The following is a 25,346-nucleotide window of genomic DNA, read 5'->3' as shown; positions in this document are numbered from 1 at the left end:
AGGTTCTGTACTCTTCTATATTTGCAGTGTTTCCATTTCCATTTTGAGTGTTTGCATAGGATATAAACACTCTAGATTATTATATTAATAACATATACATACCACTGTAATGTACCCAAATATCAAATATAGAAGAAATTTCTGAGGATTTTTTAGAATATTTGTTACAGAAGACCGTCCCCTAACAAGAAAAGAAGAGACCCTCAGCTACGAAAATCAACAAAATGCTTCATTATTTCTCATTTATTTCTCAAGTTACTAGTGCTCCTGAATCATCATACTTCCCCATGTAGTTCTGACTGCCAAGTAAAAAGACAAAGTCCTGAAAAACACACAACTAAATATTAGACCTTGTAGAGTAGTTCTAGTCAAGATATGCTTAGTCACCAACTAGTTTGAATTTTCTTCTGTTTTGGGATTTGTACATTCCTTGCTAGTTCTCGAGGCATTTTGACTAAGTGCAGGATGGAAGAATTTCCACAACTGTTAGTTAGCACTGAGGAAGAGAGAAACAGCACTCCAAGCTTCTCCAAAAGCAGAAAGTGCTAACTTCCTGACATTGAATCCTGGTAATACAATGACAACTCAGCTTTCCAGACTGAACTCAGAAAAATAGTTCTTACAGCTAGTATTGGTCTCCCTCTTCTTATAGACAAAGAAGTTAAAATATGTTAGAAAAGGGAATATTTATGTTAGTCAATACTATAGATTGTCCTGTTTGGACCATTTGCCAGTAGCCATCAGTGGACTGGGATTCCCCTGCAGCCTCTCCAGTCAGTCTGGTGTCCTGTTTTTTCACAGAGGAAGGACTTGCACAGCGGAATGGGTACTCTGACGAGTCCCAGTCTTCTTGTGCTCTTCTCTGACAGAAGTTCTGAAGTTGTGCAAGAGAGATAGCAGATTTCCCCCTCCCAGTTCCAAGGTCTCTTCTCTCATTTTTGCAAGATAGGCAGAATACAAGGGTCACCAATAGAAAGGAATCTCATCTCAACACTTGTTACCTCCTCTCCTGGCACTGTGTTCACTCCAATTCTTACCGTCCAGCATTGCTGCCAGGACTTCCTTTGGCTCGTATTTGTTTGTGGGACCTCCTTTTAGAGTATGTTCAGTAACACAGATGAGAAAAGCATACAAAATCCTGATGGCTCTTTGTGCTTTAAATTGTAATGTCCTCCCTTGAGACTCTGGCAACGGCCTGCTGGTTGTTTTTCTGCTAAATCTATGGAACTGAATCAGTGTTTAGGCTTTGCCAGAGTTAGGTGAATAACAGCAGCCTCAGACTGGGCAACTGTGTGAGACACAAGGCTTGCGCTCAAGGTTTATCCTGACACTCCAAGTTTCCCTGCCCTAATCTCCTGTTGTGGGTTTCAGTTTGCTGAGGGGAAATTCTGAACAAGTTTGCTTATTTCACAGGAAGTATAGGAGAGATAATAAGCTTCGAAATAAGAAATGGTCCCATATACCACCTGAGAAAATCTTACCTCTAGAGACCAGTGAGACAAATCATGTTAGTTTGAAGGTAAGAGAATTATGGTGCCGTAGGCTGGGTCTTGGCTTCTGTCTCTAAAGACCGTAAATGATGGAGTATTGGCATGCTCTGCCCGGTGGTAGGGCTGGGTTCTGCTAAAATTATTTCATTTATTTGTTTAACTCTCACTTGCTATATGGAAGAAAAAAGAGATTATTCCCTGTCAATAGCTCCCTAATAGAATAAATCTGTTTCCAAACAGTAAAGCTCATTTTGTGATGGAGGAACAGGCTGTGGGACTGATTTCCCATCTCTTCCATACCACCACTGTTACAAATGATTTCCCTATGCTGTGTTCTGCCTCTAATGGCCAAGAGCATAAGAGCGGCAGGCGGAGGCCCAGGCAACTCTGGGAGTGGCATGGACATCCCACACTTTCTGTGGCATTCAGTGGCACTCCTCAGAGAGAGAGAGGCTTGTGCTTCTCTGTGTGGCTCACACTGACATTACTTATTTCTCGGAACCTGCCAAGTGGGGAATATGTGATAATTGCAAGTTAATGATCCTTCTTTGTTCCCAGATTGACGAAGATAAGAGGCGCGACACCACCCAAAGACTGCGCCAAGGCAAATATGACAAGAAGGTAAAACTGACTGCAGTATCCACGCTCCCTTCCTTTGCTTATGCAAATTCTGTGTGAGAGATGGGCGGTTCTCTTCAGAGGTCAGGACAAAACACCTCCCTCTGACCTTGGGCTGAGTTTATGGAAAGAATAAGCAGTTTGTTTCCTATCTATCTGGTGCTTGGCATTTTGCTGACTGATAGGAGGCAAAATATTAGACTCAGTGAACTCCTGGCCTAGTCCAGAAGAGCAGAAGCAGGAAGAGATGTGCCAATAAGCTAATAGTTTGCTACTGAACAGATTAATGGATTAATGGACAAGGACAGGCTATTTATATGGCAATTCCTATACAATCAGTAGAGCTAACTGCCTGACTGAGGTATATTCATATTAAGTTAAAATCTCCATTAATGTCAGTTCTAGATAGTTCCTATCTATCTGGTAAATCTTTTAAGGAAAATATAATTCCTTATTAGTTGAATTAGAATTAGAATTAGAAGCATAGCTACTTGTTAGTTGATTAAGAGATACTCCAATAGCGAAGTAGTAGGCAGGTGTTTTTTGAAATGTTGCTTTGTATAGACATTTCTGGGGAATAAAAGATGAATTGTTGTACAAAAACTATGCTTTTCTTCCACTGATATCTTTCCTTCAGGTGGTAATCCTAAAGGATCTCAAGAACAACGATGGTAATTTCACAGAGAAGCAAAAAATAGAACTGAACAAGGTAACTATTGCATGTAGGAACCAGACACGGCAGAGTTCACTATGAGTGATTGCTTTCCATTGTCAACTCCAACAGCCATACGCTAGTACTTGTTTGTGAGGAGAATGGGTATATGAGCTCCTCAAAATATTTTGCGTGATGATCTTTCTCCTTGGGTGTGCAATCTCACCACCAGTTCAGAATCTGGACTGTAGGCCAGTGAAACTGCAAATGAGTGAAGTAATTCATACACAGTCATAAGGCCTTGCTAAAACACATTTTTATAGTAGATGCTAAAAGGCAATGCACTCTCTTTCCTCATGTAATACTAATTCATTAATAGTGGAATATTGTAATTAAATCTCATTATTAAATGCTAAATGCAGCTCTTTCAATATAAATATCTCTGCTAACTTCTGCATACTGACATCTTCTGCATCAGATCTGAATTTGGCTACAGTACTGCATCTTTCTGAATAAAATACACTTTTCCTTTTCACGCAACATGTAGCTACCATGTGAATTCAATAAGCTTTAAAAGTAATTCAAAGCAAACTAAACTACAGTTGTCTATATAAATGGGCAGAGTCCATACTATCGTGCAGAATCATTACATTCCTATGACTTATTCATTTACACACTGATTCACAACATTCAGTCACTCATAATGGCTGTTCTAGTCTACTGTGAGGTTTTTCTACTAGATAGGCAATAATGGAGACTGTAATGAGCTCTGGAATTAACCTGCAATACCCAGTAGCAGGCACTCTTATCTCCTGAAACCGGAAAGCTCTGGAATGAAAAATGCCTTCAGGTACTTCACACAATGCCTTAGTTCACAGAGTCAAAGGGAACTCATACATCTTATCAGGGCCTGAGATTGAAATCCTCTTCACAACGTATCTTTGACCTGTGTTTCTATACCAGCCATGGCTGCTCTTTAAAATGGATGTACTATTTCTGTTCTAGCTCCTACAGATTGATTATTACAACCTGACCAAGTTCTATGGCACTGTGAAGATAGACACCATGATCTTTGCGGTGACTGAGTACTGCGAGAGAGGTTCCTTGCGGGTAAAGGATTTTGCAGACCCCCTTCCACCTCAGACTATCAAAATTCAAAGTAAGAAAAATAATCCCCTGCTCTGTGCCTCTGGCCCCGTGTGGCAGCAGTGGAATGAACAGGTGGTGACAGGTTTCTTACTCCAGGTTCCCTCTCCCTTGCCTGGCTCTTCCCAGCCCTTACCCAGCTGCTGCTGCTGCTGGTGCTGCTGCTGCTGGTGCTGCTGCTGTCAGATTGCTGGTTGTAGGCAGCCAGATGATGCTGCGAGTTGCAAGCAAGTAAAATACAAAGCTCTGCCCAGACAATAGCAGCAGCCAGGGTTCAGGATTTCTTGTATTTATATTGTGTTACTCATTGAAAGCATACAAGCTTTAGCTATCATCTCTGCTGATGCTCTTGCTGCTCCCACAGTTGCCCCAGAGTTTGAAAATATAGAAAAAAATAATATATCTCGTATTAGTAAGGGGGACACAGCTTGAGGCTGGAATTTAGGAAATCCTGTGCTGCATGCTTCTGAGTCCATGCAAAGACTCTCATCAGCTGCAGTGGGCTCTGGAATAAACTCACAGCAAGGCAGCAGAATAACACTCTTCTGTTTCCAGTTCTTTTCTTGTAAATCAAAATATTCATGAAGATTTATGCTTAGCAGTGGAAATCATAATGGCTGGAAGCAACTGTAACTCACTGGCCCGTATAGTTCCTTACATGCAGGAACAGTCGTCTTTGAATTTGTACAGCCATAAGTAAATTGATAGGAACTGGACTGCAAACAAAATTATTAAAGACTTGGCTTTAACAGCAAATTCACAATTTACCTTTAATAACATAAAAACCCCCCTTTTCCAGAGTCCTCACCTTTATAGCTCTATGTAAACCTAAAATATATTTCATTTTTCCTGTCTTCTGAGTCAACTCCTGTTCTAGGGCATGTACTCCCTTAGAAAAATGAAGGGCCACCTTTTTCATTCCCTGGCTGAAAGATGGTGTGATTTAGATACTTAGGTCTCTTCTTCTGCTTTTTTCCTAATGTAGATTAGAACAATTTTTTTCTTTCCCTTACAGCATGTTTTAAATGATAAAATCTCCTACCCTGATGGCACTTTCATGGACTGGGAATTTAAAATCTCTGTTATGTTTGATATTGCCAAGGTAAGTGGGCTGCTGACAGTGCAACGTTAATCAATCCATCCTGTATTGCAAAATCGACCCTCAGGAAGAGAGCAGCTACCCAGGCCTCTTCCTCTTCTTTCTAGAGCTGTATGCTCTTTCACTCTTTCCTCCTTGGATTGTATGAGGCAAGATGAGCCAGTGACTCTCAAACTGAAGGAGGAAATGGGAGGAAGAATTAGCTCTAGGCTGTTTAAAAACATGCAAACAAGTAAAATATGCCCCAAACAAAAGTGACCCAAAGATCGGAGGGTTAAAATTTGTTTACTAGTGGCTCAGATTAGTAGGAGCTGTGCAGCCACAAGGCCTACAAAATACACTATGCTGTCTGGCCTTGGATAAGGCAAGTAAAGGAAAAATATGTTTTTTCAAAATGATAGAATTATTTCAATTTGTATCTAGAAATGGGGATCAGCTTTTGCTTTTTCTAAGCAAATTCTTTATTTTGCATCCTGATCAAACTTACTAGAGTTGTCCATTTTAGGCAGTTAGAGAGGGAAGAATTCATCTCGTACAGAAACCAAGACTAGGTTTCAGTAGCTTTTATTAGATCTCTGCATTTTAGGTCTTTGTGGAAGGTGGAGTCGATAAGCACAGTAGAGCAAGTATTGTTCAACATTATAGACCTGCACCAGTTTAGCTGGTAGTTAAGGAACCTCTATGATTCACTTCAGAGAACAAACCTTTGCCTTCTGCTAGTACCCCATTGCTCTCCTCCTACTATTGCTGGTTTGCAGTTTGACAGGCCTCCCATTTCCCTGCACGCCTCAGTTCAGACTTGATCTCTTCAATGAATGACTCTGCTATGTCTGTTTTAAGAAGATACTGAAAAATCTCACTCTTTATTAAAATCCCCTTAATCCAAATTGTCCAATAGTTTGGACAATCCAAATCCAATAGTTTGTTGGCCCTATTAACTACTTCCAAGTTCAGTTAGCATTCAGCATTAAGTTTCATTTTAAATAATAGCAGTGGTGTTTCCCTTTCTCCTTTTGCATATCACAAAAGCAGGGTATTTTTTAACACTTTACAGTTCACCTGCAGATGTTTCCTAAGAAAATATTAATTGGTATTGGCTCTGTTTATGAGAAAGAGAAAGAAATCCAAATGTAGTAACCAAATGGCTAGTGACTTCATTGGGACCAGGATTTCATAACCAGTCATTCACTGAGCCATCAGTAATGGGGACAAGGAGTCTGAGGATGGAAAGCACCCAGCCTCCTTTTTGTGGAATGGCTCCTGAGCATTATCATCCATGTTAGTAGAGAAGAGTCACAGAATCTTCCCGAAAACCCGTATGTACTTAGGAAAAGTTGGCAATTTACTGTCAGTTTGGATGACCTGCCAACATTCCCTATTCCTTGAGCTAATACTGTGGTGGAACCTCTTGGATCTAGGCATTACCGTGCACGACTTGTATTGCTTTCCCCAAACTGCAGCTCCCTCACCTCTAGGCGCCCTATCTGTTTTTACTCAAATGGTTTCTTGCTTTACTTAAGTCACTTCCTGGCCATTCAGCTCCAGTTGCGCTCACTCCAGCATCTGCTCTTTTCAAGCCCAGTCCCAGCTCTCCCTGCAGTTAAAAGCCATATTACCAGTTCCTGCAGTTCTTTTGCCTTGCTTTTGATATACTCCCCCTCCCCATACCACTGCTTTCCTACACCCTGCTTTTACTGTTGACCAGATTGTCCTCTTACTTCCCTGACCCCTCATTTCTTCACAGGAGCTGCTGTGTCAGTGTTTCTCAGCAGAACAGGTTAGGTGATTTCTATTCCCTGACACAGCTAACAAAGCAGTGACTACTCCAGAGCAGGCCCTAGTCCACTGAAGGGAGTTGGGTAGGCCTAAATCTGCTCCATTTTCTTTTTTTGCAATCTTTGCTGTCCCTAGGTCTGATGGGCACCAACTGTAGCTACATGAATTTAGCTATATGTGACTAAAGAGCTCTGATGAAAGTTCTGCTAAGAAGGAACTGCACTAATCAAGCTTTGCAGTTACAAGCGTATGCACTGCCATTGCAAGATTGTTTATTAAATAAGGAGCTAGCGCAGGTGATTGTGCAAGCATTTGTGATATTTTTGCACTGTGCCAGGAAAAGGGTCTCAGTCAGAACTAAAGCTTCAGAGTAGAGGTGATAAGAATGAAGCAGTGATTTAGGAGTGCCGCACTGAAAGCCAATATTAATTTTGAAAATCACTCTGTGGCTTCTTAATAAGGTTATGTGTTTCCAGATAGGTGCCTGAGATAGTTGGAAAGAAAGAGGAGACTATATTATGAGACTTCTGCTTACAGAAATTGGTAACAGGAAAGCCCTGGCGTATGTAAATTAAAGTTACTTTTGCCTTCCAGTTGGTGCTGAAACTGATAAGGACTTCCTGCTATAACAGCGGGTATATTTTCTGGTTGTTGTAAGCAAGAGCTGGAAGAAGGTGCAGCTGGAGGAAATAGGCCCTGAAGCAGGCAAAACATCCTGGATAGTGTCGGCAGGGCTGCGTAATTAAAAGCTGCTTAACCAAAAAACATGTTCCTTGGATTCAGAGTGTACAGTTTCTGTAAATTTTGGCATGGTCTAGATAGGTCTAGATGGTCTAGGATAACCAGTCCAACCACATTCTCAAGGGATTGCATCTCTACCAGGCTGCTTGTGCCTCAGGCACACATTTACCCTTCCCAAAATTCTGCTCATGTCTCAGTGATCTCTTATAGCATTTTCTGATCCATTCCCAAAAGGGAGTGCCAAAGGAGAGAAAACCCAGCATCCCATAGGCTAACTAACGACCACATGAGCTATATAATCCACAGTAAAGCCTATGAGCTAGCATCCAAGAGGGTAAGATATATATGTAGGCGTTTAAGTGGAAGACAGTTCAACAAAGAAACTAAATGGACATAATGTACTTATGGCCTTTGCAGAATATAGATTGCACTTCATATTCTGACCTATAGAAAAGAGGACAAAAGGAATCAAAACAAGAGTAGGCTATAAGTAGTTGTAAGTTTAAATACTGCAGAAGAGAGAGATGAAACAGGATAAATAATAACAACAGAGTGCAAATTAGCATACCCTACTCCCTTCCTCAGTTTACACCCACTTAGTAATGTTCTTTTCCTGCTACGCCTCACTCCTGGCCCCTTGTCATGTATTAAACCATATTTGACTGTCGAAGACGAAATGAGCCAAATTCAGAGGTGATAAGTAAAAAGGGACAAACTACACACCTGTGTACACTAATGTGCATTTTGTGAGTCAGAGTCGGAATCTGAGGAAATATAGCTGAAACTGAATCAGCCGGTCCTCATGGTGCTCACTTCTGAGTTTAGCTTGTGGGTAGCCGATATTAGGTATTGACTAGTGTGGAGAAAGTCATAAGCAATGACCTTCATGACTATGTGACTTGATCCCCTGCGTTATATAAGCCATAGTGTATCATCCAGCATTCTCTGCACTGACCCTTCTCTGGCCCTCTGCTTTGTAGAAGATCTGTTCCTGAACCAAGTCTCTGGTGTGTGGTAATCTTCAAAGAAGACACACACATAAGGAGCAATTCTTCTCATATCTAGTGTGACTGTTGTTTGGACTTGTAGTTGGAAACATTTTTTAAGTGTGTGAAATGGAACAAATGCTGTACTAGATTTACCAGAAATGAAATAAAATCTTCTGTAGGAGGAAATAAACTTCCCTAATTCGCTAACTGTGATTTAATCTTATCAAAAACCAAGCTACCATGTCACACTTTGCTAACTGAGAAGTTTGATGGTCTTTGGTTAAGATACAGTCCATCTAATGATCCATCCGCAATTCTTAACATTTGACTTCCCCTTTGATCTTGGAAAGTCTCTTCTGTAAAATAATACTTTTCTCCTTCTGTGAGAGGGAATTGTGATTTCTGCAAACGCTTTGCTGACAAAGGCCATTTAATTACCTGGATAGATATTATGCTAATACTTCATATTCTTGTTGATTCTGGTAACAGCTGAGTGTCTCACGCACAGTCTTGCTTTCTCCCTCTTTTATTATCAACCACAGGGAATGTCTTATCTGCACTCAAGCAAAACTGAGGTCCACGGTCGACTTAAATCCACGAACTGTGTAGTGGACAATCGCATGGTGGTGAAGATCACTGATTTTGGCTGTCATTCAATTCTACCACCAAGGAAAGGTAAAAATAGCATTCAGTTGGATTCTTCTTCATGCTTTCCAGCCCATGATATTTTCTTATATTCATAATACAATTGGGCCTATTTATATCTTGTACAAAGGACAAGACATCACTACCCCTTTGCTTCATGTAGCACCTGTTATACAAATTACATCTAAAACAATTTTTTAACTGAAATACAATCAGTGAGAAGTATTAACAGGCGGAGAAAGAAAGCAGGCAGTGTAGCTGAGAAGGGAAAGACAGATGAAATTTCAATTTATGTTTGAGAAGACAGAGATTTCACAGGTGGCTGGGCTGCAAGAAGCGTTTTCGGCATCAAAGGGATTCATGCAAACAGCTCTTGTAAGCAATAATGGTGAATTTGTGTGAAGAAACAAAAAGGAGTTAAGTACCGCATGATACTGTCATTGATCAGATAGTGCAATTTGCATGTGTTACTACACATATTCTCACAGGGCTCTGTAATGATTTAAACATTAACACTTGCCACTTTAAACATCTTTAAAAATCTGCAATGATATTCTTAATGTTTTCCATTCCTTAGCTAGGAGTCCAGCCATTTCTGTTCAGTCAGATTGGAATCGTTTTCATGGCTTTTCCTTACTTCTTCTATTTTATCTACTATTCATGGAAAATTTCTATAAAATTGAGCACTCCTTCCTACTCATCTTCTCCTTCCTACTTGATCTTGAGTGAAAAGACAAGCCTATCTGCAATTATGTCATCTGACTCTGTATAGTTTGTTTTGAGTATAATGAACTGCATTGTGCCGTAACTATAGTACGAGATCTGAGAAGAACCTGGGGTTGCATCTGGACTGAGAGAAAATTTTTTCATTCAAACAGAAATGTGGCCAAGAGTAGCAGTGAGAACACAAAAAAAAGTGCAGAATGTAAATGTTCATTCCTCATTTTAAAAATTTCATATTTAAATTAATATTATTTTTATATTTTAATGTTTTTCTCTTTTGTGGTTGCACATAAGATAGATAAATGCATTGAGGAGCAGCCTCAAAATTTCTGGCTACTAGACTTCCTTCCTTGAAGAAAACTTATTGTTTCACAAGAGATCTAAAGAGTCATTGTGGCTGGATGTTGCAGCCTGATTTAACAGTCTTCAGTGTTACTTTCTGTCTGTTATGATATATCATCAGCATGTCATAACAAACTGTCATACCATGGCAATATTCTGCTTTTCAGATACGATGGTGCTTGGTGTACTAGAAATACAGATTAATAATTCCTATGAAAAGAAAGAGGTTACGAGCAAGTAATATTATGTCAGGCTCAAGAGCATTTTGGGATTACTTCAATAGGGTCATGATATTAAAGCCAGTGGGAAATACTACAGTCTTCTCATCTGACACCTTGCATAAAGCAATCTCTGCACCCGGCACAAGAATTTATGGCTCAGTCATTTTTTAGAGCACTGGCATTCCTTGGTCTTGTACAGATGCATAGGCTAGTTCTAAAAAGCCCATGAAAGGTTCCTAAGAAAAGCAAGTTCATCGTCAATAATCTTAACTGTTCTGGATGTGTGAGAGTCTGCACCTACAGTGGAAATAGTAGGGTCAGCAACCCCTAAAAGACTGAAAACTACCACATCAGAGTGTTATCCAACCTGTATTGATATCAGCCTCTCAACAGAACTGCTAACAGAAGAAATAAATAGTACTAATGGGCTTAGAGTTTGATATGAAAAGAGTGAAAAGGAACTGTCACTGTGGCAAATGATGCTCGAAAAATATAATTCTTTTCAATTACTCTTCTCTCTTCCTCCTTCACTTCCTCCCCTTTGTCACCTGGATCTTAGACCTGTGGACGGCTCCTGAGCACCTTCGTCATGCTAATGTATCTCAGAAGGGTGATGTGTACAGCTATGGGATCATTGCACAAGAAATCATCCTGCGCAGGGAGACCTTCTACACTGGACTCTGCCAGGACACCAAAGGTAAACCCACAAATTCCTCTTCCGTATCAGCTACCCAGGGTGATGTAGCTGTAACTAGCCCATTCTCCACTTTTTTTTTTTTCTTTTGGTGAAAGGCACTGTCTTTGATAGAGGCTTGAACTGCTGCTTCTTTCACTGTGTGATGAACAAAGAGCCCATTTGAAGGATCTCATTGTGGGGGCAATTGTCACTATTCTTTCTGTAAAGTTTGCACTTATTTTCTTGCCTTTCCTCCTCCTTTTCCCCCTCTGCCACAGCATTATAGAAGTTAACATTACACAATGCTGCCCAGACCTATTGTGACATTTAAAGGCCATAAGAAAGGTTTTTCTCATTATGAGTTGTGTGCGACATGTAATAAATAAATCACTCATATTTGGCATCAAAAATCAGCAATGTCAACATAGAACAACAAAGAAAACTCAGCAGCATGACACAAAAGAACAGCTAGCATTCAAAAACTGGCAATTCCGGCTTTATTCAAGCATGTCAAAATTAACTTAAGTCATTTAACTTCTGTCAGAAAATGCATCTCCTCCTGTACTGCATCCGTTAAATCCCTTTTTGTGACATTGTTTTTGAGTGGCTAACAGCCCTGTTGATGCCAGTTCCCAGAACCCATGCATTGTTATATATCAGAACTGCCATAAATGTGTGTGGGCTTGGGATTCTCCTAGTAACAGTTACCAACAACAAGTTTAGGTATTACCTTCACCTCTGAGTCATTCTGATAGATCCACCTTGCATTAATTAAAATATCTAGAGGAGCAGCCAGCCTGCCTAATAGCTCTTTTCTTGAGCAACGTTTCAGAAAAACTTCTGGGGTAGGCTCAACATCTTGCATTATTGCAAGCCTATGTTCACATTCAGGGTAACACAGTATTTCACATCACTAACTCTTTCATATAAATGTGGATCTAAGAGAGATTAGAGATGCCTGTTCCTCTTTAAGCAAACTCTTCAGGACTGCAGGCTTAAGAGAGAGGACTGTATGACAGATGATCCCTGGAGTTGCATGTGAATAAGACAGGGTACAGAAAATAAACGTTCTTCTATTTTTTTCCTTGGGAGAGGCGGACACAATCCTCATGAATGCAAGGATTGTACAGATATCCCCAAAAACAGATGGAGAAGGGAAAGAACAATTCTCTTCCATCCTCATTTTGCCCGGCAAAGCAAATCCACATTAAACTGCATTCTTTTAACTGTTTGCTGATCAGTTACAGGCCCTCTGTGTTGTGTTAATCGTTATCAAGTTAGCCTCAGACATAGTGTTTCTGGGGTCTTCTGAGATGCGGTGATATCCTCACTGCTCTTTCTTTGACCATGGCTGTCACAGTCACAATTTGGTTCCTTGTTTTAACTTGAACATACATCTTAACACTGCATTTTGTCATTTTTAGAAAAATTGTCCCTTTCAAATTGCATTAGGTCAATCCATCCAACTGAAAGGATTTCTGGCACCTCTAGGCGCAGGCTGTCTATTGGTGGAGATGGCTATATGTATCAGCATGTTTAGTAAAACAGCAGTGAGCCTATTGGGGTTAAAGCCTGTTTGATAAGTCAAAAAAAACCCCTCAAAACAAAAAACCATCCCGCTTTCCAATCTTCAGTTAAAATTTTAATATTTTCATTGAATGAGGAGATGGTAAACTCTTCTTAAAAGCATTAGTGGAAGTCTAGTAGACAAGTAGATGCTTTTTAGTGGCATCATATAGCTTTGGAAGAAAGTAGCTCAAACTTGGGGTGACCATTATTTTGTAAATATCTCAGATAAAAAGAGGGAAAGGAACATCAAAGTCGAGTCATTGGTAATGGGCAAAAAGATATCCCTTTTGCATGTTAGATTCATTTGTTAAGCCTCTCACAGAAAGTCCTTCAATGGTTAGGCTACCAGAAGTTAATCTCTGTAAGTTAGAAGACATGATATTGATATCTCAACCATTTGGCCAGGACTTCATTGGCAGCAGCAAGGACTGCATTCAAATTTTAGAAGAATTATTGAAAAAAGCCTGTATCTAGCCTCCATCCATAAACTTGGGAAAATTAAACTCAACTTTCAGGTACTCAGTGAGCTAATGTTCTCAATCTACAAATATGTATTGATTGATTTAACACACAATATTGTTATTAAAGAGAGAAAAGTCCCACAAAGAATACAGAGGTACAGAACTTGATTTCTAATGTATAGCAATAACTAGGTTATAGTCTTCTTCACTGACTTCTCTGTGAGACAGCTGTTAGGGCAGCTGGTTGCTCCACTCTCCTGCAGAAACACCTAATTCACAGCTTGCGTCTGCGAAATCTTGTCATGTACCAACACTCAATTCAAACTGCCTCCTTGTGCCATATCTTCTGCCACTGGCTAATTGCAGTGCTGCTAATAGTTGCTGTTATTTTTGCTCTCAGGTGTATATGCAGCATGGAAATCTGACACAGTCCTCTTGCATATATATGAGACTCAGATTGTTATGTATCTTAGTTCACAGGAGACTCCTAAGCAGTTTCTCCCCTCCATAGCATTTGGAGACTGTTAAACAAAGTCTCTTGCTCTTTCTCTAGTCTGTAACTTCTGTACCACAATGTTGGTACAAAAGTACCAGTATCTACTGAAAAATGACCATGCACCCTGGGCATTCCTAGATGTTCTAGACTTGCACATACCATCATGACTAGGAACCTTCCTCATCTCATCATATGCTCCCATTAGCAAAATTGTCTCCCAAACATAATCAGGCATTAATAATAAATATGTTTCAGGCTTGTTCACTGATCTCTTTCAGTTTCTCTGTCTTTCTCTTCCCCGGATGTCAAAAAGGGCTACTCTCTATGAACTCCCTCCCTCGGGAACTCTTGAGGTCTGAGGGAGGGGGAGAGAGAAATTTTTGCTTTAGCTCTCAGTCACTTTGCTTAAATTGAGTCCTGCAAACCCAGCCTGCATTCTGATGTGTTCTGAGTCCAGATAACTCTTAGAGGATGGATTTCATGGTAAGAGTACAAATGAGCTACCAAATGCAATGTTTTAAAATCATATATATTAATAACCTGTTTTTAAAGAAGCTGAGCATCTGCAGGATTTGAACCAATCAGATGAGAGTTGTAGGTGTCCACACATTTGATCAAATTTCAGTATCATAATGGGCTTCTCACATTGTTTTCCCCATAGCTATACGTAATGCTGAAAAGCACACTATTAATGCCTAACGTTCACTTGGGAAGATGCCATAACCATGTCTACCGTGACCAATAAATACTCATGTACATTCCTATTAATTTTGTTTTCAGAGGCCTTCAAGCCAGTCTGTTTTGATCTTGTGCTTTATGCTTAGAAAAGCTCCAAAGTTGAAATCCACATAAAAGATCGATGGAATTGACTTTGAGGCTTCTGTCTGAGCAGTAACTTTTAACATCACCATGGCACACCATTCACCAGAAATATTCTTCTTACGTTTTTTTGGTTAAAAGTTTGTACCTTTTCTCCTTTATTAGAGAAACTCTACAGAGTAGAGAGAGGCAAAGGAGAGAAGCCCTTCCGACCAGACCTGTCACTAGAATCGGTGGGAGAAAGAGAGATGGAAGTAAGTGAATAATTAACTAAAACATTTTCTGGGTGAAGGGCAGAACTCTTGGCCAAACTAGAGCTGGTGATATTGGGAGGATGAAGGCTGCACGCATTTTCTGTCAAACGCCTTAAACTCGGGAGCAGAAAAGGTGCTCTGTAGTTGTTCAGGGAAATGAAATACAACATATGAAAATTATTTCTTCCCTCTTCAGTGTATCCTGTGAAGTGTTTGTTTGGTTTTCTCGCAGTGATGGCTCAACTAATATATACATTGAAAATAGATCCAGTGTAGATTTGCACATTTCACTGGGGAGGCTCTGGGTTATCTCGGAAAAAGCAAACTTATCAGACAATGTTCTCACCTGCCTCCCTTGGAATTCCCTAAAAACTACATTCAATTTGGATGAATCAAAGGAGACCTTAAAATAAAATAAGAACATGTGCTTACATAGTTTAAAGCCATCTTAGGGCTGTGAACAGCTATACCATAAAGAAGGTGTTTCATCAACATATGACATACTATAAAAGTGTGAGGGTTGTATAACTGTGTGTGGGAAAGCAGCAGCCTGACCTGCATATGAAAGGATAGATCAGTCTTTTGATCCAATGTATAATATACTCACAAGTACATTGTGTTGCAATAATTCAAGAAGGGCAATCATTATCTTTTGAAAGTGCTTTCAAGCAGTGCTACTGTTTACTTGTCCTTATATTACAATGGCATGTCTTTTGAAATTGAATAATAATCCAGTGTGCTAGACTGATATTTTGTCTTTAAATAATGTGTGAGGATCACAAGAGATAGTATCTCACAGGAACAGGTGGCAGTATAACACATTTCAGAGAGGATTCATACCACCTATCTTTAGACATTTATGAGCTGGATATCTCAGTCTGACCTAGTCTCCACAGGTCCCCTTTACATTTGATGGAGAGAACACTCATCCAGAGGACTATTCTGACCTATCTTCCAGGCCTATCTTAGACCAAGATGCCTTTCTCTCTATTAATTATTAAGGGAACCCAAGGTGACTATGCTGGACATAGGCATCTAGCTTTTAAATGACTGAATTACAAGCAGGACTCAGCTCAGGTAACTTTAGATATCTGCAGTGCACATATTTGTATTTGAACTGATCACCTCACAGTCACTGGAAAGAAATGGACACTTACATGGTGCCATTCTTCTGACCTATTTTGTATATCTTTAATATAGAATGAATCACACTGCAAATGTGCCTAGTGTCTCCACTGATTATATCTCCTGAGGCTTCTTGCTCAGGTGCAGATGTCTGTGTTGTAGACATCTACATATTGGGCAGATGAACCCCTTTCTTTCTGACTGAATCACTAGTTTCTAAAAGATCCCAAATGCAGGATACTAAGGGATGTGATTAGCACAGCATTGACCTCCATGTCAATAACCATATCTGGCATCATTTGCAGGCCTGGATCAATTTACTTACCTTTCATTTATGTATGGCAAATTCAAGTTAAGCTCATGTCGTGAGTCACCACAGAGTTAAGTTTAAGATGCTTGCAATGAATGTCCTAACCATAGATTCATAACAGTTAGTCATGCATTTTAATAAGTTGCTGGTCAAGAGTAACCGGAATTTCCATAACGAACTAGTGCTGTTTAGCACCATTATCCTTCTATGCCAATTGCTTGGGCAGACTTTCCTTAATTTTTTTGTTTGAAGGTGTATACACTAGTGAAGAGCTGCTGGGAGGAGGATCCAGAGAAAAGGCCTGACTTTAAGAAAATTGAGAACACTCTGGCTAAAATATTCAGGTGAGCAGCAGCGGCTGTTTGTCAAGATACTCCTAACTCCTCCTAGCTGTTAGAAAGCTCATGTTTATAACTTGACGTAAATATGATTCAGTCAGTGGAAAAACTATCTTCATTTAGATCCTTCCTTACCCTTTGATAGAAAAGGAGGCGAACACATGCATGTGTATATATACATATGTATTTATGTATGTGTGTATATGTGCATCTATGCATGTATTAGCTGAGGACAAGATGATCACCATACCTCAGATTGGTACACTGTGAAGTAGCAAGCTAGGTAATTAGAGATTCAAGCCATTCGAGTAATTCACTACCTGTCTCTAGTCAAGAGTTGGACAATGAGTCATGTCAAAATTTCAGGAAATGAATGTATGCAAATGCTTAGAGGATGATTAGAAAGTCTGGACTGGGTTGTACTATAAATGAGTTTGGATGGTCCCAAATTAAGCTGACTAAAAGTGCTGGGTTGTACCTCATCAGAAGAGTTAATTAAAGGGTTTTGTTGGTGTAAAGTTGTGGGATAATAAGGGCCAGAGCTGGAAAAAACCCTATGAGGTTATGCAGGCCTTTCACCCGGCCACTGCTGCATTGCTGCTATGATGTTTGGCCTGAATTAATTATTCAGATATCCAAACAGGGAGTTTTCAGTCACTTCCCTTGGGAAATTGCTCCCCAGTTTTTAAAGCTGTCTTCATGAATCACTCCCAACAGCACTCACATCATTTTACACTTTACATGAGTAGAAGGACAACTGCACTATCCGTAACTAAACACATCATACTGCAACAGGGTAGAAAGAAGTCTTGGTTCAGCTCCTAAGTCTCCCTCCTACAGGAGGATGGAGGTTGCCGCTTGCCACTTGTAGCAAGGTGTTCTTCTCATGAGGGGCTCGAAGATGGTATGTTCCTGACAAAAAGATTTGTTTAGAGTAAGGGCACTTTTAAAGTTCGTTCAGGTACAAAATGAGTCTGACTCTTATAGTCAGCCTGGCCCCATCTATTTTCAGACTGCTTTGGTGAGCCTGGGCTGCCAGGCAAACAGGGGTTATGAGTGGCTCATGCTTCTGTATGTCTGCTTCCAGCAGTTAGTCTACTGCCTGCAGCCTGCGGGATCTTGTGAGGAAAATAACTCTGGGCCTGCTAATTGTTCTGTTGAATCGTTACGTCTTCCACACAGACAGCCCCAAATTTCCTCAGTCCTTCTGGGTCTAATCCCCACCTCAATGCTAAGTCCAATTTTCTGCCCAGTTTCTTTAGCTTTCTCTCAGGATTCAAGCTTGCCAGTTACTTTTTCCAAATGAATGTTCATGGATTACTCAAGGTAACCGGGAGTTAGCAAGGCTCAGTGATTTGAAGGTGCTTTAAGAATTAGCAGCTCCTAGTGACAATTGTGGGCCACAGGTTTTCCAGTCACAAACAGAAACCCTCTAAGAACAATGTACTTTAAATAATTTGCATTCTAACTATATGGAAGTCAAACACTGCAAAAGTTTTCTGTTGCTCATTTTTGCTTCTTTCTCAACAATGTGTTTTTATCATCCTTCCCTGTTGGCTCCTGTGTATTTCTGTTATTCCCAGTAACTACCATGGCCAGACCAATGAAAGCTACATGGATACCTTGATCCGGCGTCTACAGCTGTATTCCCGGAATCTGGAGCACTTAGTGGAGGAAAGGACACAGCTATACAAAGCAGAGAGAGACAGAGCAGACAGGCTTAATTTCATGTTACTTCCAAGGTTGGTAGTGTCCAGCAGGATTTTCACTCGAATTTTATTTACATGTATCATCTGATTCTTGAAGAGTGGGGTTGGAATTAATATTCAACTTGTATTTCTTCAAATGAGGAAATGAAAAGCTACTTCCTCTGTCTTAATTCTCCCAACCTTATGGGCAAAGGGGCAAATTTAGGAGGTGCCACCAATTCCCTCTGTACCTCTTCTGCCTCCCTGTACTGACCATTTGAGGACAATGGGTAGCAGACAGGGAAAATATGGCCTTCTTTGCCCAGACGGAACCATAGACTTTCCATAGGCTTTGCATTCTGGTGTGATTTCCCATATAGGCCACTGCTGCTTATCTAGGCAGTCACTGCCTGAGGCTCCAGTTCAACTCAGCATTTAAACGTATGGTTAGAGTTAAAAAGATTTACTGAACTGAAGCCTTAGTTATGAACAAGCTGGAGCTCAGATGAACCAGATGTGATCTACAATTACAGTATAATGATTTAAGCCAAAGGAAGGAAAATGTGTCAGTTAGGGAGCCACCAAAAAGAATCTTCATTCATCCACAAAGTGTATTTGCCTGGAAAAGGCTGAGACTGTGGTAAGGACACCCTCATTTACCTGTAGTTAAGGTTGCTAATGACAGATGTGTCTTAGTAACATTTGTATCACAACAGACGAGCATTTTCACACTTGTGTGTACCATCCTAAGCCATAAAATTACATGACCTACCTGAATGTTACTGACACTTAAGAATCTTCTTTTGACCACGACTGGCCAGATCAGTCCTTCTCATTTTATCAGCATCGGTATTGAGCGTTCAACAACGTGGCAGTAACATGAATTATGAAGACTCTTAATTTTACATAATCATTGTAAGTTCTAACAGATAGACAGACTGATTTTAAAACTAGCTTCCTGAGATAGGATCCTTATAAATGGCTCAAACACCTTGCAGACTGAGATATTACTATACTTATTACCTACTTCCACATGTGTTTTTCAGTTGCTCCAGTGATAGAAGCAGGAAAACTCTGAATTTGATGCCTACATTTCTTCAAGCTTCTCTCAACCTCAAGAACCCAGCTGTTTTTTAGAAACTACATAAATGAGAATCAGATAGCTCCCTTCAGAAACAGCACAGACAGTAGTTCCAACAGCAGGCATTAGCATTAGGAAGTGAAGAGCACTACAGTGACATGCTTAGCTGAGACCAGAGGGGGCAAGTCAGGGAGGTAGGACACTTAATCCTAGTGGAATCTGACCAAAATAGCAGCCCAAGCAGCTGTATTCTTCTTAAAAGCAAACATACACATGTACAAAGTGGCGTGGTGTTTAACATCCAAAGCTGCCAAACCCTCACCAAACAGTCTAGAAAGAAGCTGAGGATAATATGTCTCCTCACCATTAATATGCACAATTTCAGGCAGTGCAAGTCTGTGGTGGAGACTGGCTGCCTAACCCTAATGTTGTCTCTAGTTTTCCTCAGTTATATGTAGGACACAGAAGGGATCCTAGTGCTTTAAGGCTTGTTCTCAATTGTTTACAATTGAGAACAACAAGGATTGTTTACAATCAAGTAAGACTGCAAATTTAGAAGGCAGTAGTCTGAAGGGCTGCTGTGATAGTCAGGTAGACCATCATGTAGCAATGGCAACCTCACTTGAATCTTTTCTGATACTGATGCAAAAACAAAATATTACAATACCATCCCATTCCAAGAACTATGAAGTCCTTTGGGCAAAAGGGTAGAGATGTTTCTAGGGGCATAGGTATGGCCTCCTTTCCCCCTTGCTATGGAGGAAGGAAGAACCTGTCCCTGAAGTCTCCACCCTGGTGAGACCAGGAGACTCCGGCGGAGTGTCATGCCAAGATGCTACTGGGACCCATTATTTTCGTCCATCTCCCCTCATATACAGGATCCCATTTTCCAGCACAAAACCTCTTTCACTGCCTTCCTGGCAGACACCAGAGATCTGCACTGATCCCATATGCACAGAGCTCTGTTCTGCCCTAGCACTATGCTAGGTAGAAGGACTGTCTCCAGCTGGAGAGCAGGAGGAATGCAGACCAGCTTCAGGCTGTGGTTTGCAGTGAAACAGAGAGGCTGAGAAGGGTTGGGCCATATTGGGCTCCACTGGACTAGACGGATGCTTTAGAGGAAGGCACAGGACAAGTATTATTGAAATTGCAATACTGGTGATGCTAGTAATTTTGGTATTGCATACATTTAGAATAGCAAAACTATCATGGTATGTTATCACTAGTTTCAAGGGCATTTAAGTAGTCGAGGTATTGACTTTATGACTCATTTAAAAAAAAGAAAAAAAAAAGAAATTTTAAGTGTTTGTTCAGTCCAATCCAATTTTAGGGGAAATCTGAAATGTTCTGGGTATATAGGCTGTGGGACAAGAAATCTGTTTCCTTTCCACCCTTTGTTCCCAGGACCGTATTACTATCTCGTTGCCATGAAACACAGCATTGTACGAGACCTACATTTTCTACGTCTCTTTCAGTTATTCTCATCTAATTTCCCCACGAGAAACAGATCTTTTCCTGGATTTAGACATGCAAGAAAATGAAAATCCATCTGCATGGATACTGAGTGTCATGATATTGAATTTTTGTTCCTTAAAATTATCAGACTATGATATCTCATCTGAAATCAGGATGAGGTGATGTAGTTATTAGGATGCAATTATTTCTACATGAGGGAAACAGAAAAAAGTGTCTGTTCTCACTTGCTGGGAACAAAAGTGGGAGTAGAATCTAGGACTACAAGTCAGAAGTTCCAGAATTTGAATTTTAGCTTTGGTACAGTTTCCCCACTTCTGACCTTAACCAAGAAGCTCAGTTGTCCTGTGCCTCAGTTTCCTCATGGCTTTTACTTAACACACTCGTATTTTGTAAGGCTGTTGTGCATTAATTAATATTAGTAAGTGCTTTGAGGTCCCTGGCTGAAAGGCATTATGGACATCTAAAATGCTATTACAACTGGTTGCTTTCAGCAAACTATTTGATGTTTCCTACCCTGGAAACGATGATGTGGTTGGGTTGTGTGAGAGAATTCCTGTAATGTAAAACACAGATTATTCATCTGTCTTTCTGCCTTCTCTGTACCCGCAGGCCAGTAGTAAAATCTTTGAAAGAAACTGGCCTGGTAGAGCCAGAGCTATTTGAAGAAGTCACGATCTACTTCAGTGACATTGTTGGCTTCACCACACTCTGCAAATACAGCACCCCAATGGAGGTGGTAGATATGCTCAACGATATCTACAAGAACTTTGATCACATTCTTGACCATCATGATGTTTACAAGGTGATTAGCTCCTCACTTTTGCTCAGTTAACAACCAGGGGACACAGAAATCAAAACTGGATAATGTGGTGGGTTTAGGAAGAATGTCTCGGCACTAGCAAAGACGAGCAAAGATAAGAGAGATACAAAGAAGCCAAGATTACCTCATATCAATGCTTGTGTGCCTGCTTATAGCTAATTTTCTATACCAGGTGGTCACAGGTTCATTACTTGGAATGCTGTGTACAGTTATGAATACTCACATACCGAAAAAGGTGTCAGCTATCTTAAATGAAGCGATCTTGCTGGTTGGGGAGGGCATGCTTAGTCATGGACAAGAGGATCTGATAAGGCCTTTCTGCTCTTAACTAAATATTTATTTTGCTGTGTATGCAGTTGGCAACTTTTAATTGTTTCCACCACAGGTTGAGACCATTGGTGATGCCTACATGGTGGTGAGCGGTTTACCAAAGAGGAACGGCAATCGGCATGCAGTAGACATCTCTATGATGGCTCTGGACATCCTCAGCTTCATGGGATCCTTTGAACTGCGACATCTGCCAGGCCTGCCTGTTTGGATTCGCATTGGAATTCACTCTGGTATACAGTGGTGCTAGACGAGCAGTGACAATGTAGTTGTGTTGTTCTTGAACTTAACAGAATAGACATCCATGGAAAAGCTGGTAGCACATCACACACAACTGCTCTCCTCATGAAGAATCAGGTTGAGAACAATATTCCTGGGGGAAGGGCAACAGAAGTAAATAAGCCACTGGCTTGCTCCCTTATAGTAGCCTAGCCAATATCCATAGCTTAAGTTAGTAACTATGAAGCACAACTGCCATGGCTCCTGGATTAAGCCAGTTTATCCACCGAGCCTTAAAAGATCACGCCCCCTTACCAAAGTGGAGATCAGCTACGTCAGGTATGCTTATGTAGCCGTATAAAGCAGACCTGTGTTCTATGCTTTTTGAGGCAAAAGTTCTGACCAATCCAATAATTAAAGAATTTTTCTCAAAGGAGAATTGCAGATAATACAATAGGTACTTGGGGAAATTTTATCTTTTCCTATTTGCTTGTTTCAAAAATCACCTGAATACCCACTATCAGAGGAGGAACACAGAAGTGAAAGCAACAGAGGCACTGGGAGACCCCTTGAGACACCACTATGAATTCCCTCCATAATGAAGCTTGTTCTTTTTTCCTCCCGCTTCCAAAACTGAGTCACTATCTGTATTTTTTAATGCATAGAAACTGTGTTCAAGTAGTGTGCAGCTGTGTCCTCTTTATGTTCCTGTTGGGTTATGTAAGATGAACGGAGCTAGGCCTGGTTTGGAGTGGAATGGGAGACTGCCAGATACTTTAGGTAGCGAGGCAGGGACTATTGCCAATTAGTGGGAAACCCAGAAACCCAGCAGGTACTGGCATTGCTCTGCAACAGCAAGTGACACCTTCCAAATACAATCTCTTGATCCACCTTTTTCATTCCCTATATCCCATTTCTAGGTCCATGTGCAGCTGGTGTGGTTGGAATAAAAATGCCTCGTTACTGTTTGTTTGGAGATACAGTGAACACAGCTTCACGGATGGAATCCACAGGCTTACGTAAGAGTTTAATTCTATCTGTCAGTGTAGCAGGACAGAAGACCATCTGTTTTTGTGATCAGAGTGTTTATTTTCAGCTGAGAACAATTTATTATCAGATCGCAGAAGTTTTAAAGATGAAGAAGCCCTGCTCATTTTGACTACCCATTGTTCCACCTCCCTGTTAGGCAGTGAAGAATTGTTTCTTGTTCCTGCTTCAGTGCTGGTAACAGGGAGTAAGCTGGTTGGCTGGCTGAGTTCCTCTGGAAGATGGAACCTGTCTCAGATTTAGTTGAATTGTATGAATTGTATATTTTATTTCACCTAAAATTGTATTACAGCTTTCCTGTGTAAGTATGCTGACTGTATATTTTAAACTGAAGTAAATATCTTTTCAGCTTCACCAGCAGGGAACTAGGCCAGGAGCCAGTTTGTCTTCCTTCTGCCTGGTGTCTTTGCATTAGCATTCTCTATATAAGATACCTCTCAATTATTCTTTTCCCTTTTGGTATCTAAACACTAGAAATACCCATGTCACCTGTATTTCAGATCAATGGCTGTACCAGTTATTCCTATTTAGTGTTCTGCCCTTTCCATAGATACAATCCCATATAATGGAGTAGGATTTTTGATACAGCGGTATAACTGATTCTCATTTAATCTGACTCTCAGAATTTATGCTGTCAACAATTGGAAGAGCTTCTGCCATGGCACAAGTTTTCACAAATACTTAATATGATTGTGTATTACATTTCCAGGCTGAGCTTTCACTGTTTTTTTGTTTATTTTTAGCTTTAAGGATTCATGTAAATGGTTCCACTATTGCCATCCTGAAAAGAACAGGCTGCCGGTTCCAATATGAAATGAGAGGAGAGACATACTTGAAGGTAACGTGCACCATGCACAAGCACATACACAGAGAAGAGAGATCACTTTAAAAGGAGTATATAGCTGGCAGAACCCCACAACTTAATTAACAGCTGGGGAACAACAGTCACAGGTCAATTGGTATCACAGTTTCAAAGTGATGAAGATACTTCCATGAAGACAACACAGTCAATGAAGAAGTGCCCAAGACATAAATTAAGCCAACATAAAGAAGTAGAGAATAAACGATAAACATACCATTGGCAACAGGAAATTCGGTAGTAATGCTGAATGGGTCTGATGGATGGGAAGCTGAATCTATTGCTAATTTGCTCTTGTTCTGCTATCTGTCTGTCTATCTATTTATTTTAGTCTATTAAACTTGGCAGATGTCTGTACTTGGCTGCTGAAGACAGGTAGCACAGCTCACCTCTTCTGTGGTGTGTGTTCCAGGTCATGGAACAAGGGAATGAATGAGCAATTGCATCTCCTCTATTATTCTTGTTCCTACATCTGATTCTTAATCCTTTGCTGTGATCATCAGTTACTGAAAACAAGAAAAGGCAAATACAGCAATGTGCAATACAGTATCGTTTAAATAAATTAACTATAGGAAATTACACTCTAATCCCTAAATTGTGCTTTCTCTTCTTTGTCATACATATTTAGGGCAGAGGAACTGAGGTTACCTACTGGTTGACGGGCACCGAGGACAAGGAATATAATCTCCCAACACCTCCTTCTGTGTAAGATGGTCTTTACATGCGAAAAGAAAATAGAAAATCCCAGTCTTTGCAGTTTGGCCTTCACTGTTCCTCCTCAGGCTCTTTTTTTTTTTTTTTCCTGTAATGCTTGACTTGCCTCCATTAGTTAAAGGATTTAACAGTGCATGTGCATATAAACATGTGTAAATATTCATGACAGCATTAGCTATAGGACTGTGCATGTGCTGAAGGTTATTTGTATGTATAAGCGCTTAAGAGGCTCATTTCCTTGGAAGGGAAATAAGAGTTAGAAGACAAGTTGCCGCTCTAGTATATGCAGAGCATGGGCAGAAAAATGACAATTGTTAATATTCCCAAAAACTTTAGTTCTAACTCCACCTGTGCCTGACACTACAGCAAAAGGATAACTGCAACAGAATGTGCAGCTCTCCTTATATAGTTATACCTTTTTGTGGATTTTTAGCAGCAGCGAAGCAGCATTAGCATCTAAATCTGGCCTGTGCAACAAGTTGTCTGTGCCTTGCAGGAAGCCTGCAAAGCAATTTCTCTGCTTCCCTGGGGATGGAGATGGCTGAATTTCAGAGTCTGCCTTTTAGAACTGGTGTGTGTGTGGACCAATTAAATGTGCGTGGTTGTGCGTCTTGTGGGGGAACGT

General features: G+C 40.4%; 1 protein-coding gene across 1 annotated transcript in view; it reads left to right on the top strand.

Moving 5' to 3' along the window:
- The window catches only part of GUCY2C (guanylate cyclase 2C), a 48,694-nt gene that overhangs the window by 20,630 nt on the left and 2,718 nt on the right, over positions 1-25,346 (top strand). Inside the window, exons 12-26 of the mRNA XM_009665300.2 lie at positions 1,414-1,519; positions 2,049-2,111; positions 2,746-2,817; positions 3,766-3,870; positions 4,922-5,008; positions 9,054-9,186; positions 11,002-11,139; positions 14,629-14,717; positions 16,405-16,496; positions 18,074-18,232; positions 21,345-21,537; positions 21,941-22,115; positions 23,022-23,120; positions 23,892-23,986; positions 24,636-24,712. Coding sequence (XP_009663595.1) covers positions 1,414-1,519; positions 2,049-2,111; positions 2,746-2,817; positions 3,766-3,870; positions 4,922-5,008; positions 9,054-9,186; positions 11,002-11,139; positions 14,629-14,717; positions 16,405-16,496; positions 18,074-18,232; positions 21,345-21,537; positions 21,941-22,115; positions 23,022-23,120; positions 23,892-23,986; positions 24,636-24,712 — 1,683 coding nt within the window. The remainder of the gene's footprint in view (positions 1-1,413; positions 1,520-2,048; positions 2,112-2,745; positions 2,818-3,765; positions 3,871-4,921; positions 5,009-9,053; positions 9,187-11,001; positions 11,140-14,628; positions 14,718-16,404; positions 16,497-18,073; positions 18,233-21,344; positions 21,538-21,940; positions 22,116-23,021; positions 23,121-23,891; positions 23,987-24,635; positions 24,713-25,346) is intronic.

This window comes from Struthio camelus, chromosome 1, assembly GCF_040807025.1.
Source record: "Struthio camelus isolate bStrCam1 chromosome 1, bStrCam1.hap1, whole genome shotgun sequence".
NCBI lineage: Eukaryota > Metazoa > Chordata > Aves > Struthioniformes > Struthionidae > Struthio > Struthio camelus.
This window is presented reverse-complemented; position numbering and strand designations above follow the sequence as displayed.